The sequence below is a fragment of the Rana temporaria genome, chromosome 3, assembly GCF_905171775.1.
Source record: "Rana temporaria chromosome 3, aRanTem1.1, whole genome shotgun sequence".
Taxonomy (NCBI): Eukaryota; Metazoa; Chordata; class Amphibia; order Anura; family Ranidae; genus Rana; species Rana temporaria.
Window position 1 is genome coordinate 90,381,046 of NC_053491.1, and position 16,951 is coordinate 90,397,996.

At 44.3% G+C, this 16,951-nt stretch overlaps 1 protein-coding gene across 4 annotated transcripts in view; it reads right to left on the minus strand.

The window, feature by feature from the left end:
- The window catches only part of EDC3 (enhancer of mRNA decapping 3), a 74,856-nt gene that overhangs the window by 46,399 nt on the left and 11,506 nt on the right, over positions 1-16,951 (minus strand). For all 4 annotated transcript variants that reach the window (XM_040342954.1, XM_040342951.1, XM_040342952.1 and 1 more), the window contains exons 2-3: positions 10,869-11,063; positions 7,632-7,924 (exon numbers count right to left, since the gene is read on the minus strand). In XM_040342954.1, the coding sequence (XP_040198888.1) occupies positions 7,632-7,924; positions 10,869-11,063 (488 nt within the window). The remainder of the gene's footprint in view (positions 1-7,631; positions 7,925-10,868; positions 11,064-16,951) is intronic.

Consider the following 16,951-nt stretch of genomic DNA (forward strand, 5'->3'; position numbering starts at 1 on the left):
AAAAAAAATTAAATTTCTGTCACCAGTACAGTGACTGACTGGTGAGACTGTGTAATCCCTCCTGCCTGTTGAGTTCCCCCACAGCAAACAGCTTGCTATGGGGGCACCCGAGCAGAGTAACAGCTGCCTGTATCTATTTGGCCATGTCCTGGGCCTGTCTGCTTTCACTCCTCATTGGCTGACTGACTGATTGACAGCAGCGGAAGCCAATGGCGCCACGCCGCCGTCTGCGCCAATGAGAAGGGGATTCCTGGTCAGTGGAGACACTCCTGCAACATCACTCGATCTAGATGGACCTCAGGTAAGTATTAGGGGGTTGCTGCTCACAGAAGGCTTTTTATCTTAATGCATAGAAGATAAAAAAAACTTCTGCCTTTACAATCACTTTAATGTGATAATGTGCTAGTATACTAGCACATTATAAAAAATCTGCCATAAAATTAAGCCCCCCAGCAACGCGCTGTCACCACTGACATATGTCACACCTGAGAGATGACTGGTCCACTTGACAGGAAACACAATCAACACATGATGTTAAAAGGCCCCTCCCTTTTCCCTGCACCTCAGTTCTGCCAAAGTAATAGGTTATCCTGGTGCAAGAGGGAAACTTTTCCCTTAGTAATTACATCAAAAAAAGGTGGGAAGTAGGCCTGCCGTCCTGGAAGATTTCCCAGAAAAGCAGTTACCGGTAAGCGTAACTGGTAATTTTCTCTATTCATCTTCCAGGACGGCACACCCGAGAGGATGAACAAGAAGTTCAAAGCCTACCTTAGGGTGGGACTGCCGCTTGTAAGACCTTTCTGCCAAATGCCAGATCCTCAGGCGATAGTAGTTTCATGCTGTAATGCTTTAGGAAGGTGTCCTGCTTTGCCCATATCCGACAGATCTGTTGTAGTGAAGCTCCGGCTCTTTCTGCCCACGAGACTACCAGAGATGTTGTGGAATGGGCTTTGAGGTCTACTGGTATTGAGGGACCCTGCTTGCTCATAAGCTATTCCTATAATCTGTCTGATCCACCTGGCTACTATTCTAGATGCTTGCCCTCCCCTTCAAGGGCTGCTAAATAGAGTCAAAAGGTTACTTGACTTCCTGAAGTCTTTCACCCTTATCAGAAGGTGTTTACTGACACATACCTAGATATCTAGTAAATAACATTTTTCTTCTCTCGTTTTTCACAAAAAGAGGGTAAAGGAATCTCTTGTGAGCTATGAAATTGGGAGGAGACCTTGGGGAGATACAGGGGGTCTTGCCTCAGAATCACTCTGTTCTCCAGTACCAAAAACGGCTCCTTAATTGACAGGGCCTGCAGGTCGTTTACCCTTCTGGCTGTAGTGATGGCCAGTAAAAATGCTAACTTAAGCTTCAAAGGGAGCTGCGGTGGCTCAACGCGATTGGCACTGCGCTGATAAGCCATTCACCTCTGCAGCTAGGGGTTCGGATCCCGGTCTCGGCTACATGTGAATTGAGTTTGGTGGTCTCAGCCCGGCTCCCGGTGGGTGTGCTATGCGAGGTAAGCCTGCGCTTAGTATGCCCACCCTCCTCCCACAAAAACCACCACACTTACACGCACTCGAAATTGGGTTAACATGCACGCACTTTGACCACGCGGTCTCTAAAAAGAGAGGCGAAGGACTAACGGGGCTGGTTGAGCGGGCTAGATCCTCTCACTCCCTTATAGGGAGTCCCTCTGCCCCGTTGGGCTTCAAAGCGGAGCAGGTAGGGCGGGCTGTGTGGGAGGACCCCCTCACACACCCGCCATTGCCACCCGGGGCATGGAGAAAGGTGGCAGATTGCCTCTGGGGGAGGCCTGCCTACTCCCAACTCCTGCAGTCCGGCTCCTCTCTCGAGTACACGCACAAAATACACTTTAAAAAAAAAAAAAAAAAAATTAAGCTTCAAAAACGTAACTGAAATTTGTAGTGCTGGTTTGAAAGGCGCTTTTGTCAGCGCTTCCAGGACCAGCGTCAGATTCCAAAGGCAGAAATGCGTTAGGTCTTACGTGGGTCAACCTCTCCCTCACCAACAGAAAGCTTTTAATCAGAGGCTCCAGTGCGAGCCTCTGATCCAAAAACACAGTCAGGGCTGCCATTGTACGGTTAGGGTGTTCAGGGCAATCCCCTGGTCCACCCCAGCCTGCAAAAATTCAAGTACTCCAGATTTTTGTGTAGATTTTTCTAGTGATGGGCCAGCTTCTGTAGGACCCGAGGAATTAATGCCAACAAGGGGGAGGCGTACGCTAGTTTGCAATTCCAGTTCTGTGCTAGAGCATCCACCCCTTTCTTTACCCCCTCTGACCCCCCCTCGCTGGTGAGAGAAAAAAAAAAAAAAAAAAAAAAAAAAAAAAAAAATCGCTCCACCTTCTTGTTCCCTCAGTGGGCAAAAGGGTCTATCTCCGGTACTCCAAATTGCTGACTTAGCTGAAGGAACACGTCTTGGTTTAACTCCCATTTTCCCTGGTGGATGGGCCGTTGGCTTAGGAAGTCGACCACCACATTGGCCAATTTTAGGAGTCTCATGGACCTTGTCCCCCCTGATGGTTCAGGTAAGAGTTGCTACCTTGTCTGATATGACTTAAACTTCTAGTCCCTGAATCCTGCCTTTAAAAGCCTTCGATGCCTGACCCACTGCCAAGAGCTCCCTGTGGTTGGAGGGGGCATTTGGGTCAGGGCCCAGGATCCCTGGGCTCAGAGGTCCTCCAAGTGAGCACCCCAACCCCAGGCGCTTGTCTTGGCCAAGCCACCAATCCAGGGAGGCCCTTACTTTTGAAAACCCTTTCCACCCAGTGACTCCATCTTTCTGTCCCAAGAGAAGAGTAGGAAGAACTGCAGTTCCCTTGAGTGGAGCTGTGTCCAGGGAACTGCTGGGATGCAGAAGGTCAATAGTCCCAAGACTCTTATGACCTTTCTGCGAGAGCAGTCTCTGGGTTCCATCAGTGAGGAAACCGCCGCTGCCACCTTTAAACTTTTTTCCTGTGAGAGCAAATGTTTCTGAGCTCTTGTATCCACCAAGTATCCCAGGAAGTCTTTAACTGGGACAGTTCGAGGGATGACATCACCCAGTTCACGATGCAACCTAGTGTCTCCAAGGTGAGAAACACTTTATCTACATCTGTTCCTACCTGCTTTAAGGAAGAACCATAAATCAGGAGATTGTCTAGATAGGGTATAAGAGAGATCCCCTGAAGATGCAGGCAAGTAACTGCCTCTGCCGTTACCTTTGTGAATACCCTTTGACTTGCTGTTAAAATGAAGGGGAGAGCTTGGAACTGCGAATGCTGTATCCCTTTGCTCCAAAGAATTGAAAACATTAGCAGCGACTGATGTTCCAGGGCGATCGGGACGTGGAGGTAAACGTCCCCTAAATCTATTGTAGCCATGAAGGCGCCCTTCAACAGATGTTTGCATACGCTGTATATGCTCTCCATCCGGAAGCGCTTTTGTTGCAGAAACTTGTTTCTTTTCTGATAAAGCTGTTCCGGTGGTACAGGGACGATTACCTCCTGATCCGCCAGATCCTGTAGGTTGTCTAAAAAAGCAGTGCAGCGCTCCAGATAAACTAAAATCACATCTAAAAAAGTCCAAGAGTGTAGAATTCAGGAGTCAAAAAGGTGTCGACAGCCGATACACTGACAGGAAGAGAGAGAACTCCTTAACAGTGAACAGGGTGCTTGAAAAGAGTCACTGTGCATCCACCACCAGAGATACAGGCCGCTCACCTTAATGAATGGACCTCTGAACTAACAGGTCATTCATGCAGTCCCTTAACAAGGGTAATAGTGAAGTTGAGAGGGCTATCTTCATGTATGGTCCTTCAGTCAGTCTCCTCATTCATCCCATAGCCCCAAGTCGCACTCTTAGACATGTATTTGCTCATATAAAATTCTAAAAAAATATATTAGTGCTCTCTATGTTTTTTAAAAAAAAGACACTAATTTATTGAATAAAATGACTACTCACAAAAACGGCACCGAGTCCCAGTCATTTAACATACATGTAAAACCAGGTAGGTGACTGTCCTGACGTCAGGTAGCCCCCCCCCGGGGACCTAAATGCCCAGTTTGAGAGACAAGGCCCGGTCTGGTGTAAAAGCCCCATTTTTCAAAGAATAGGTAGTCAGAGTAGGACCGGGGGGGGGATTTATATCTGAGTTTTACCCACATATATGTGGAGGAAGCATTGAGGGCCCCAAATTAAATGTAGAGGAAAATGGGAAGAGGATCTAGGGACCATATCGGAGGAACAGATATTAGAGAGAGAGAGAGAGGACACCTGGTAACGGTCTCACCCGCACAGAAGGTTTTGATAGAAAATTAATTGCACAGAGAAGCCCCCTCAGTAAGAGACTGAGTTAAAGTAGTTACTGAAACATTATGGAAGGAGAAAGTAGTTTACACTAAGAAGAAATATTAAGGAATTTGGGAAAATTTAGAAACCATGGTTGGAGAAGCTGGGATACCCCATGTAAAACAAAGAAGGGAAGCGATAAGCAAAAACCCATAGAAACAAAGTACACAACATATAAAAGAAGGCCTAGACCCTGCACAAGGATGGACGATGGGGGGGGGGGGGGGGGGGGGGAGACAAATGTAAGTATGCATGTTTAAAGTATGCATAAATAAAGATTATATAAATAAAAAAAAAAAAAAAAAAAAAGAATATGGACCTTCAGTGTTCAGCTGCATTTTGTTAGTATTGGGTTTTGCGCCGATTTCCTCTACAGTACCCTGTACATCTCATCGTTGGCTGACACCCGAGTTGTAAATTTCCCTGAGCAGCCCCTCTGTGTCTTCCACAGGAAAGCCTATTGTGCCTGTAACCCTCACTTTCCGACTCAGAATTCTCTCCTTCGAGGGAGCATCGGTCTGACTCCCCCAGCTCCTCAAACTCCTCTACCCCAAAAGTGGGAGAGGAGGGAGGTCTCTGTGGGGTTTTCAAGCTTCTGATGGATGTACCCCCCTAAGAGGGGGTACTCTCCTTAGAAGACAGGGTCTCTGTCACTAGTGCTAGGCCCTTCTTTTGATGCCATCACTGTTTTCAGAGATTGGAGAATAGCAAGCATCTCTGACTGTACTGAAAGGAAGTCCCTCGTTACTGCTGAGATCTCCTTGCCTGACAGCTTATGGATGCATCTATAGCAAAAAAGGTTATACATTAACCTTTTTTGAGCTTAGACCCGTTGGCCCCTTGAGCAGATCCACTGGGCTCTAGGGAGATAAAAGATAAGTCAGTACCCATAAATACAACAGGCTGTACATCTACCTCCCCCTCCACAAAGGTGTGTAGGCAAGGCCACCCTCCCAGGCTACAGCCACCACTATCTTCCTCTCTCTCTCCATTCTGGTAACAACTGCTGTGGGCGATTTGGAATAGGAGAGAGACTTGTGGGACGTCCGCCTAGCTCCTCCGGACTTTTATAGGTATTGTCGTGCTATCCAGCACCATTTTGGTAGAGCCCCGCTTCCGTAAGTAAATTTGGCCTCTAGCGTGAGGTCTTAAGGTCAGGCAAGGTAGATGGGAGAGGCGCTGACTCGGCAGATCCGCCATCTTGTCGTAGTCCAGCCGCCGGAAGTGACGCCACATGGAAAGGGAACCATCGTCATCTTGCTCTACCCTGGGGTCCGGCGGTCCAGAACGCTCTCTCTCTCTCTCACACCCTGGAGGATTTCACAGCCCTTTGATCAGGAACCCGCGCCGGCGGATGAGACTGCCATCCCTGAGGTGGGAATGAATCCTAGCTGGACCTGTAGCCCTCCTGAGGGGGGGCCCCCATCTGCTACCGAGTTCAGGTTCACAGAAAATAAACGTTTAGCTGCCGGGAAACACAATCAAGAACTGTGGTGCAGGGGGAAGCGAGGGGCCTTTTAACCTCATGAGTTGATTGTGTTTCCCGTCAGGTGAACCAGTCATCTCTCAGGTGTGCCATTCTGGAAGATAACTAGAGAAAAAAAAAAATCAGCTAGTTCCAAACCCTGCCCAAAGACAGGCATGTAACTGAGTAAAGCAGTTTTCAGTCTTTTCTGTCTCTGCCTTCAATATTTTGATTCACTGGGCTAAGATAGGTATACAGCACGGTGGACCAATATAAAAAGTAAAAATTCTCAATCTGCATGCTTGTTTGAAGGTCAATAGCTCAGAATTTTTGGGAGGAAAAATCAGCAAAGTCTACACGTTATTTGGGCACAGATTACATATAAGATTGTGCTATATAAAAAGTCGGAGTGGACAAAATTTGGTAAAAATCCCACTTATTCTAAACATTTTAACACAAACCAGTTATGCTGTTAAAGCTATAATGGTAATAAAAAGGAATAAGTGATAATAAAAGCTCAAACTTATGCAGTGTATTTCCAAACTGTAGTCCAGCCCCCTTGCTATCCCCTTCAGCTCAGTATACTGTATGCCTCACAGCTGTCCATTACATCTTTAGGGGGAATCTGGTCACACAAGTGTTCCTGTTTAGGCATGAAAAGGAACCTTATGCCTGAAAGAGGATGTGTTTTTAGGAGATACAACTACCCTATACCAGTGTTAGTGGAACAAAGAATAGCAACATCAAATAAAATAAAATAAAAGCGCATATGTAAAGGTGGATGTTTTCTGGTTCAGCAAAGACCGGCTGTACTTTGATCAGTGTGTGGCCGTCTCTGATTGACTGGATAGAGGAATCAGTCTATTTTGTTCAGACCCACCTATGGCCAGCTTTAGCATCACCTGTACTTTCTCCCCGAGCTTCAGCTATTGTCTATCAATTTGAATACAAGCTTCAAAATCCACAACTGGCTAGCAGGGCAGCTCCCATTTTTTGTTGTTTCTTCCCTCTCCCCATACCCTTTCATTTTTTCCCAGCTCCTTGCTACTGTACCAATTAGTGACCTACTTATAGAAAGCAACTAAATGACTGCACTGACTTTTAAAATAAACATGCTTTCAGCAGCAGCATAAGTGACAATATACCGCATATACTCGAGTATAAGCCGACCCAAATATAAGCCGAGGCACATAAGATTAACAAAATGGGAAAACTTATTGACTCGAATATAAGCCTAGGGTGTGCATCTGCATGCCTCACTGTGTCCATGTGTATGCCTCACTGTGCCCATGACTAGACTGACATTTAACATTGGAGCTTATGGAAGGTGCTCCCCAGCCGTAGGTCTCCCAGACAACAAACTTTGCACACTTGTAGAGGAGAAATTTGGCTATATGTGTGCCAGGTTCTGGGTCCAGGGGACTCTCGACCGGCTGGAACCGGGTCCCCAAAGTCCGGGAGATCAGGCGCAAAAAGGCGACTCTAGTATAAGCCGAGGAGGGCATTTTCAGCAAAAAAAAAAAAAGTGCTGGAAAAACTCGGCGTATACTAGAGTATTTACGGTAAGCTGTCAGCACATGGCTGATAGAGTCTCACTTTAAAGTCACCCAATGTTCTCAAGGAATGTATATACAGAAGTGTCACTTTTGACATTTTAATACACAAGTACAGTAATTCATCAAAACATAAAACATGTGCCAAATGAAGTGAAACTGCACTGTATTTGGCAGTGAAAATTGACTAACGTATATATTGTACAACTGATATCTTAAATACTTGCTTTATAATATGGAAAACCATGCTTCCACGACTAACATACTTACAAGAGTTGTGCCTTCGACGAAAGTTCTTCGGCTGATTCAGACCTTCAGTCTGCCTGTCCACATAACTTTTTGTGCATGACTGTGGAGAAGTTCCGGTAGGATCATTGGCTCTCCCGTCTGTTCTCCGGGGGATGTTCTGTGCACTGCTTGCCTCTGGTCTTGTTTTCCCCGTACCATTTTGATGGCTGGTGGGTACACAACTTGTATTTGTGTGCTCAGAAGGCTGATTATTTGTCTGTCTCTGATTGTCCCCAGGGATCTCCAAAATCTTTAAGTTTGCGATGTCCCCTGCCCTAAGAGAAAATACATTCCCCTTGTTACTATTTTAGAAACAATCCAGTAAATGATATAGTAACATCTACATGAAGCACAAATGTTAACAATCACATAAAAGAAGCCAACTACTACACCAAGGACTCCCTGTTATTTGCTCCCAATTCTATTTACAAAGTCACACACAGGATAGGTACACTAAATTTATCGCTGCAGTATGATAGAGAACGTTATGATCAAAAGAGGTGCTTCAGCAGTTTACACTCTGTCCGCCTTTCAGGGGCAGTTCACACCACAAAGATGCATTCTAAATGAGTTTCTGCATGCATGTTTTTGATGCGTTTTCAGGGACGGTTCACACCACATGCAGTTCAATGCGATTTGTTTCTGCATCAAAAACACATGGATAGTAGGCTATACAGTTTCCAATGGCAAAGTTGACACCAGTGCGGCAGTTCCAGCGCGTTCCTGTTTCAAGAAAATGCATCTAAAAAAGGCACCAGAATGCATCTAAAAAAGGCACATGCAAAAAACGCATCCGGACTGCATTTCTATGGTGTGAAACGACTCAACGAATTCCAGGGAATTTTTCACCCTTTTTTTCAAGGTTCTCTGCTTTTATATTTGTTGCTGTAATGCTTTCCGAAGTGTGTTTTTGATGCATGTAGTTGCGTTTATGTGTTTTGCAGTGTTCCAGTACAGTTCAGTGCAGCATCTACAAATTGTTTGACTGCATTGGAATACACTGCACTGATTTGAATTAGGTCATTGGAACCCATATAAAAAAACAAACTCTTTATGTGCAAAACAGTGGTTCTCAACCCTGTCCTCAATTCCCCCCAACAGGCCATGTTTTTTGAATTTCTCTTAGATAAAATGGCTGTCCAAAATACTAAGCCATGGACTCTAATTTAAAAGCACCTGTGCAAGATAAAGGAAAACCTGCAAAGATGGCCTGTTGAGGGGTACCTGAAGACAGGGTTGAGAACCACTGTTGTAAAGCACTGCACAAACTGTTATTGCTACATAAATCCTGTATAGTAATAATAATTTTTATGTGCAATTTAAACAACATATGGAGGGAAAACGTGTTTCATATAAAGGTTCTATTACATAGTAGGTGAGGTTAAAAAGTCCAACCTATGTGTGTGATTGTATGTCAGTATTACCTTGTATATCCCTGTATGTTGTGGTCTTTCAGGTGCTTATCTAATAGTTTCTTGAAACCATCAATGCCCCTGGCTGAGACCACCGCTTGTGGAAGGGAATTCCACATCCTTGCCGCTCTTACAGTAAGGAACCCTCAACGTAGTTTAAGGTTAAAGCTCTTTTCTTCTCATTTTAATCAGAGACCACGTGTCTTGTTAAACTCCTTTCCATAAAAAAGTTGTATCCCTATTGTGGGGTCACCAGTATGGTATTTGTAAATTGAAATCATATCCCCTCTCAAACGTCTCTTCTCCAGAGAAAATAAGTTCAGTGATCGCAACCTTTCTTCATAACTAATATCCTCCAGACCCTTAATTAGCTTTGTTGCCCTTCTTTGTACCCTCTCCATTTCCAGCACTTCCTTCCTGAGGACTGGTGCCCAGAACTGGACAGCACACTCCAGGTGTGGCCAGACCAGAATCTTGTAGAGCAGAAGAATTATCGTTTTAATCCCTTTAATGAAACCCCCAGGTCCTTTTCCATGGGGTGTCAAACTCAAGTTTATCGTGGGCCGCATGAGAATTATAATTGCCCTCAAAAGGGCCGGTTGTATCTGTAAGATTAGATGTCCAGTGCATCCCCTCCCCATATCTTAGATGTCAAGAGCCCCCCCACCATCAGAAGTTGAGTCCCCCACTCTCCCTTACATCACAGTGCACCCCCCTTTCCTTATGCTGCTGGGAAGAAGCTGGATGCATTGCTTTAAAGCATAAATGAAGGCTCTGGAGGACCAGAGGAGGACTAGAGCTCTCCTGCAGCTGCAGGAGAGGTGCGAGGGCCACATGAAATGGCTTGGAGGGTCGGATTCGGCCCGCGGGCCTTGTGTTTGACACCTCTGGTCCATGCCAACGGACCTTATTTTTTTTACAGTAAATGTTTATGGGGAACTGTGTCAAATGCTTTTGCAATATCCAGAGACACCACGTCTACGGGCCTTCGTTTATCTATATGGCAACTCACCTCCTCATATAAGGTTAATAGATTGGTTTGGCAAGAACAATTCTTCATGAATCCAAAAGCAGTCACAAGGTTTTTTGTTCTTTTGGGATAAAAGGTTTTACATGAATAAATAAAAGCGGATACTTGTAATCATCCTTGTCAGTGGTAAATGGTTTGTCTCAACACTCCCAACTGCTACATCTGCAGGACAGTTTGTTCTGTCTAAAAACAACAGACTCACTGGCCATATTACCAGGTGAAAATAAAAAGAAAGCAGGCCTAAAAAAGAAAATGAATGCAGCTATCCCATCTAATGCCCCGTACACACCATCACTTTATGTGATGAAAAAAAAAACGACATTTTCTGTGAAGTAAAAAATGACGTTTTTGAAACTTCAATTTTCAAAGACGAAGTTGCCTACACACCATCGTTTTTTCACAATGCTCTAGCAAAGCGAGGTTACGTTCTCACCACTTTTTCCATTGAAGCTTGCTTCATAAGTAGCTTCTGGGCATGCGCGGGTGAAAAAACGTCGTTTTAAACGACGTTTTTTACTACACACGGTCAATTTCTGTGAAGTAAAAGTTGACGTTTTGAAAAACGACACATAAAATTGAAGCATGCTTCAATTTTTTTGGGTCGTTTTTTAGAAGACATAAAACAACGTTTTCCTCCACACACGGTCAATTAAAGTGACGTTTTTAAAAACGTCATTTTTTTTCATCACATAAAGTGATGGTGTGTACGCGGCATAAGAATTGGTAAACTGCAATATAATAAAACTGTTGACAACAAAATAAAAAAACTCAGCTCACCGGAATGTGACTTCTGGAACAAGGCACTTCACCCCATTGTGAAAGGGCTGTGTAAGCGATATTGTCTGATTAAGCTGGTCAACAGCAGACACCCGTCCTTGATACACACCCAAAGTGTCTCCACAATTAATGGACACAATACTTTCCAGCCAGTCCGAAGCCATATTGAACCAGTGATTGTCCCAAATACTATAGCTGTAAAAAAAAATATATATTCAGGTTATAAACAATAGAAATAATACAGTAAAAACAAAAAAAAGATAAAAGATGTGTCTAGTAAATAAACACACATTAATAGCAAAATTAGGAGGCCCACACCACATAGATCAACCACACCCATTGATGAGCTAACAGAGGCTTCATTTACAGCCCCAGCCTCTTGGCTACTCCTCTTTAACTCATTTCACCCTAACTGGACATAGTTTTAGAGGGCTACAACTCTCTACCCTAAGCTCAATTAAGAAGAAGTGCGTCAGTGGAGCGTGGCCAAGATGCAAGGACTGCATTTGAAGCTTCTGTTAGCTCATCATTGGATATGGTTGATCTAAGATGTGTGCCACCTGATTTCATTGAGTAGGACATGCTCTTGAAGGAGCTGGCACCCACTGTGGGAGGATAACAGGCAGAAGAATGAACATAAGTAGCCAGATTCAGAGAGACTTACGACGGCGTACCAGTAGATACGCCGTCTTAAACCCGAATGAGCGCCGTCGTATCTTTGCGCGCATTCTTAAAAAGAGATACGCCCCACTGTTGCTAAGATACGACCGACGTAAGTCTCCTACGCCGTCGTATCTTATGTGCATATTTACGCTGGCCGCTAGGGGCTTGTACGTGGATTTACGCATTGAATATGTAAATGAGCAAGATATGCCAATTCACGATCGTACGTACGCCCGTCGCAGTAAGCTACGCCGTTTACGCAAGACATACGACGGCGTAAAGATAAACCACCAAAAATATGTCGCAGCCCATGCAAGGTATGGACGACAGAACAGCCGTCGTATTTTACGTTGTTTGCATAAGCGTATGTGAATGGGGCTGGGCGTAGGTTACGTTCACGTCGAAAGCACTGAGTATTTGCGACGTGATTCTGAGCATGCGCACGCATGCGCCGTACCAACGGCCCTCATTTACATGGGGTCACGGTTACTTTACATGTAGCACGCCCACTACCTGCCCAATTTTGAATTAGGCGGGGTTACGCCGGGCCATTTGCGCTACGCCGACGTAACTTAGGGAGCAAGTGCTTTGTGAATACTGGCCTTGCCTCACGTCGGTGTAGTGCAAATGGGATGCGCTACGCCGAACTAAAGATGCGCCCGTCTCTCTGAATCTGGCTAGAGATGTTTAACTGGGCCTATTTTTTTTTTTTTTTTACATATGGTCACCAAGGATGAGCTCCGGCGTGTTCGCACAGTCTATTTGCAGAGCCTGCTAGGAAGTCGGCACCGCTCTGCGCTAATCACAGGCAGGGAGACATTTCCCAATGCTCAGCTGCAGAGATTGGGAAATGTCTCCCTGCCGGTGATTAGCGCACATTTTTTTTCCTTCTGAAGCCATATTCTTCTTCCTTCTTGCTGGAGCTGGAGCCAATCACAGCGAGCAATGTACTCTAATAATTAATACAAAGCCTGCTTGGATTGGTAGAGGCTGTAACATCATTAGCCCACGTCTCTCTGACTCTCAAAGCCAATCCGAGCAGGCTACTGTATTCATTTGAATACGTCGCTCACCGGGATTGGCTAAGTGGTATATACTGTATGTAGCCCAAGCTACATACAGTATTACCGCACATCCAGCAGGCATCCGAGCAGCTGACCCGGCGTATAAGACAACCCTTGTAAAAGGTAGTCTTATACGCCAGCAAATACAGTACTGCAGCCCTCAAAAAATCCACCGCCGGCAGCCTGTGTGTAATGGGAGTCCTTCTCCCATTGACCACGGAGGGGGAAGAGAGAGAGAGCCGCCCGGGTGTTTAGGGCGCGGGAAACACAGGATAACAGTTTTCATTTTAATTGCCATGTTCCCCGCCGCTCGCTATCTTATCCAGCCCGGCCTCCTGGTCCCGGAACTTTGATAGACAGATCACCCGTCCAATCCTTGTGACGGGTGATCTGTCAATCAAAGTTCCCCGGCCAGGGGGCGGGGCTGAATATGACATTGAGTGGCGGGAACAGGGCAAGTAAAATGAAAAATGTTATCCTGTGTTCCCCATGCTGCGCTCTGATCACCTGGGCGGCTCTCCTGTTCCGTTCGGCCGGACGGAAGAAAAATAGGGTTTTCTTCCGTCCGAAAACCGGATCCCGACGGACGCGGACGCTAGCCCATAGGTATTTCACGGACGCGTTATCATAGGGATTCATTACAAGTCCGTTAACGGACTTGTAATGAACGGACAGGCGGAACAGACATGTGAAAGGGGCCTTAGATGCAAAAACGAAACTAAAACTAGTTTAGTCTTTGCATGTTATTTTATGCCACTGCTGGACAGTGCCATAGAGAGTCATGGCTAGGAAAACGAAACTAAACTCTCCCATGACTTTTTTCATAAGGAGCCAGACAACCAGGAAGTGTCCACAACAGAGTAGTATTACAGCAACATCAAAGCAAAAACGAGCAATGAGGACATGAAACCAGGACTGCAGTAAGGTAAAGGAAGCTATTTAGCTAAAAAAGAAAAATTTCCTTTAGTGACCCTTTAAGGACCGCCTCCTGCAGATAAAAGTCGGCAGAATGGCACGGCTGGGCACAAGCACATACCTTAACGTCCTCTTTAAGTGCCCAGCCATGGGTCGCGGGCGCACACGCCAGCGACCCGATACGAAGCTCCGTGACCGCGGGACCCGATCCCTGCCGGAGTCCCGCGATCGGTCCCCGGAGCTAAAGAACGGGGAGAGCTGTGTGTAAACACAGCTTCCCCGTTCTTCACAGTGGCAGCTTCATTGATCGTGTGTTTCCTGATATAGGGAAACACGATCAGTGACGTCACATGTCCAGCCCCGCCGCCCTATAGTTAGAAAAACATATGGAGGTCACACAACCCCTACAGCGCCCCCTAATGGTTAACTCCCAAACTGCAATTGTAATTTTCACAACAAACAATGCATTTTTATAGCATTTTTTGCTGTGAAAATGACAATGGTCCCAAAAATGTGTCAAAATTGTCCACCATAATGTCGCAGTCATGAAAAAAAAAAAACTCTGATCGCCGCCATTAGTAGTAGTTAAAAAAAATAGGTAGAAGAATACGTATCGGCCTAAACTGAGGAAAAAACTTTTTTTTATATCTTTTTGTCGCTCTATTTTTGTTTATAGCGCAAAAAAAATAAAAAACAGCAGAGGTGATCAAATACCACCAAAAGAAAGCTCTATTTGTGGGAAAAAACGCCAATTTTGTTTGGGAGCCACGTCGCACAATTGTCAGTTAAATCGACGCATTCCCGAATCGCAAAAACTGGCCAGGTCCTTTACCTGCATAAAGGTCCAGGTCTTAAGTGGTTAATTCTGCATAAAACATTTAAGTGTCATTTCATGAGATATATGAGGGCGTGTTAAGGGGCGAAATTAGGGGCGGGCGGGGCAACTGGTGGCGAGTAACCCTTGAGGCCTGGCTAGTAGCTCAGGACTTGAAATTTTGAGCCCTGCAGTACTGTATTTATTGGTGTATAACACTCACTTTTTTTACTCTGAAAATGGAGGGTAAACTGTGCCTGCGTGTTATACGCAGGGGGCTGTGGAAAGGTTTTTTCCTGACACTTCCCTCTTAAAGTTAGGGTGCGTGTTATACGCCGATAAATACGGCAACTATTTTTTTAAGGAGGTGAACCGAATGGAAATTTTGGTGCCGAAACCAAAAATGCAAGATGCACTTGACTGAAAATGACAAATATATGAACTTTTGTGTTGGCCATTAACAGCACCTTTAGCGCAAGAAAAGATCAAGAAAAATGCATCTCTTTAAATTCTATGTATATCTTCACACTGGTAGGTTGCACATTTCATTTTGGTGTTAAAAACCTTGTTTATTGCATTTTTGGTCAATTAAACAAAAAAGCTTCTCGCAGTTAAAATCACGGTGGACAAAATTTTGTTTTTTTACTATAGTTTTGTATTTAAGATACATTAATAATTATGTTTATTCAGCATGAAATTGAGCTTAGTTATGTAACATGAGGCTGTATATTCTGTAATATTTACATTTTTGGTAAACTTATCCAATAAATCCAAGCTCTGCAAGCTGAGATAACATGCACTGCTTTGACGCATTCACACAATTTCACAGTAACCAGGAGATAAAACAAAGTTCAGGAATATTCCCTTATCATATTGTTTTACAAATCTATGTACACTACAAACTGTATGATTGTTTAAATAGAAATGCATCTGTACCAGGATATAAAAGTGTGAGGAGGAAGGGCCAAGCAGTAAAAATGAAAGTGAAACCTTCTAAGCAGCTATAAACATTGTGCTCTTTCTGCACATATCTTGAAGTGCTTTATTCCTCCCTTGAGGAGAAAAATGGCAGCAGGCTGTAAAAAAGACCCAGTTTTGGAATATTTAACCGGTTAAGACCCGGACCAATATGCATGTAAAGGACCTTGCCCCTTTTTGCGATTCGGCACTGCGTCGTTTTAACGGACAATTGCGCGGTCGTGCGACGTGGCTCCCAAACACAATTGGCGTCCTTTTTTCCCCACAAATAGAGCTTTCTTTTGGTGGTATTTGATCACCTCTGCGGTTTTAATTTTTTGCGCTATAAACAAAAATAGAGCAACAATTTTGAAAAAAAATGCAATATTTTTAACTTTTTGCTATAATAAAATATCCCCAAAAAATATATAAAAAAAAAAAAAAAAAAAAAAAAAAAAAAAAACATTTTTTTCCCCTCAGTTTAGGCCGATACGTATTCTGCTACCTTTTTTGGTAAAAAAATAAATAGCAATGAAGCGTTTATCGGTTGGTTTGCGCAAAATTTATAGAGTTTACAAAATAGGGGGATAGTTTTATTGCATTTTTATTAATATTTTTTTTTTTTTTTACTACTGGCAGCGATCAGCGGGTTTTTTGTGACTGCGACATTATGGCAAACACTTTTGACACATTTTTGGGACCATTGTCATTTTCACAGCGAAAAAGTGCTATAAAAATGCACTGATTACTGTGAAAATGACAATGGCAGTGAAGGGGTTAACCACTAGGGGGGGGGTGCTAAAGGGTTAAGTGTGACCCAACGTGTTTTTTCTAACTGTAGGGGGGCGTGGCTGGACGTGTGACGTCACTGATCGTCATTCCCTATTACAGAGAACAGACGATCAGTGACGAGCCACAGAGAAGAACGGGGAAGGTTTGTTTACACTCACCTCTCCCCGTTCTTCAGCTCCTGTGACCCGATCGCGGGACACCGGCGACGATCGCGTCTGCGGGTCCCGCGGTCAAGGAGTGTCGGACCGGGTCGCAAACGCGGCGGCGCGCTCGCGACCCACGGCTGGGCTCTTAAAGGGGAGGTACCTGTGCGTCCATGTGCCCAGCCGTGACATTTCGTCGACGTATATCGTCGTGCGGCGTTCCTTAAGTGGTTAAATGAAGTTCCTCTACCTATGGGTAAAGCAGGTATGTGTGCAAAGTGCAAGAAATGCCACAAAGAAATGCATGGCCTGGTGGCCCGAATGAAACATCATAAGAAGATGTGTTGTGATGAAAGAACTGTGTGTTTTTTTTTTTTATTTATTTTTTACGTGGACCCAGCTGATATATTCAGGTTTTTTGTTTGCTTGTTTGTTTTTTCAAAGATATTTTTTTATGCATTTCAGTTACTAAACATTGATGTTTAAGCAAATACAAGAATATGTAATATAATGTTTTTTTTAATTAAATACAAAAATGCGAGTAATTCTCAAACCATGTGTGTATCCGCCTAAACTGAGGAAAAAACGTTTCTTTATATCTTTTTGGGGGATATTTATTATAGCAAAAAGTAAAAAAATATTGAATTTTTTTCAAAATTGTCGCTCTATTTTTGTTTATAGCGCAAAAACTAAAAACTGCAGAGGCGATCAAATACCACCAAAATAAATCTCTAT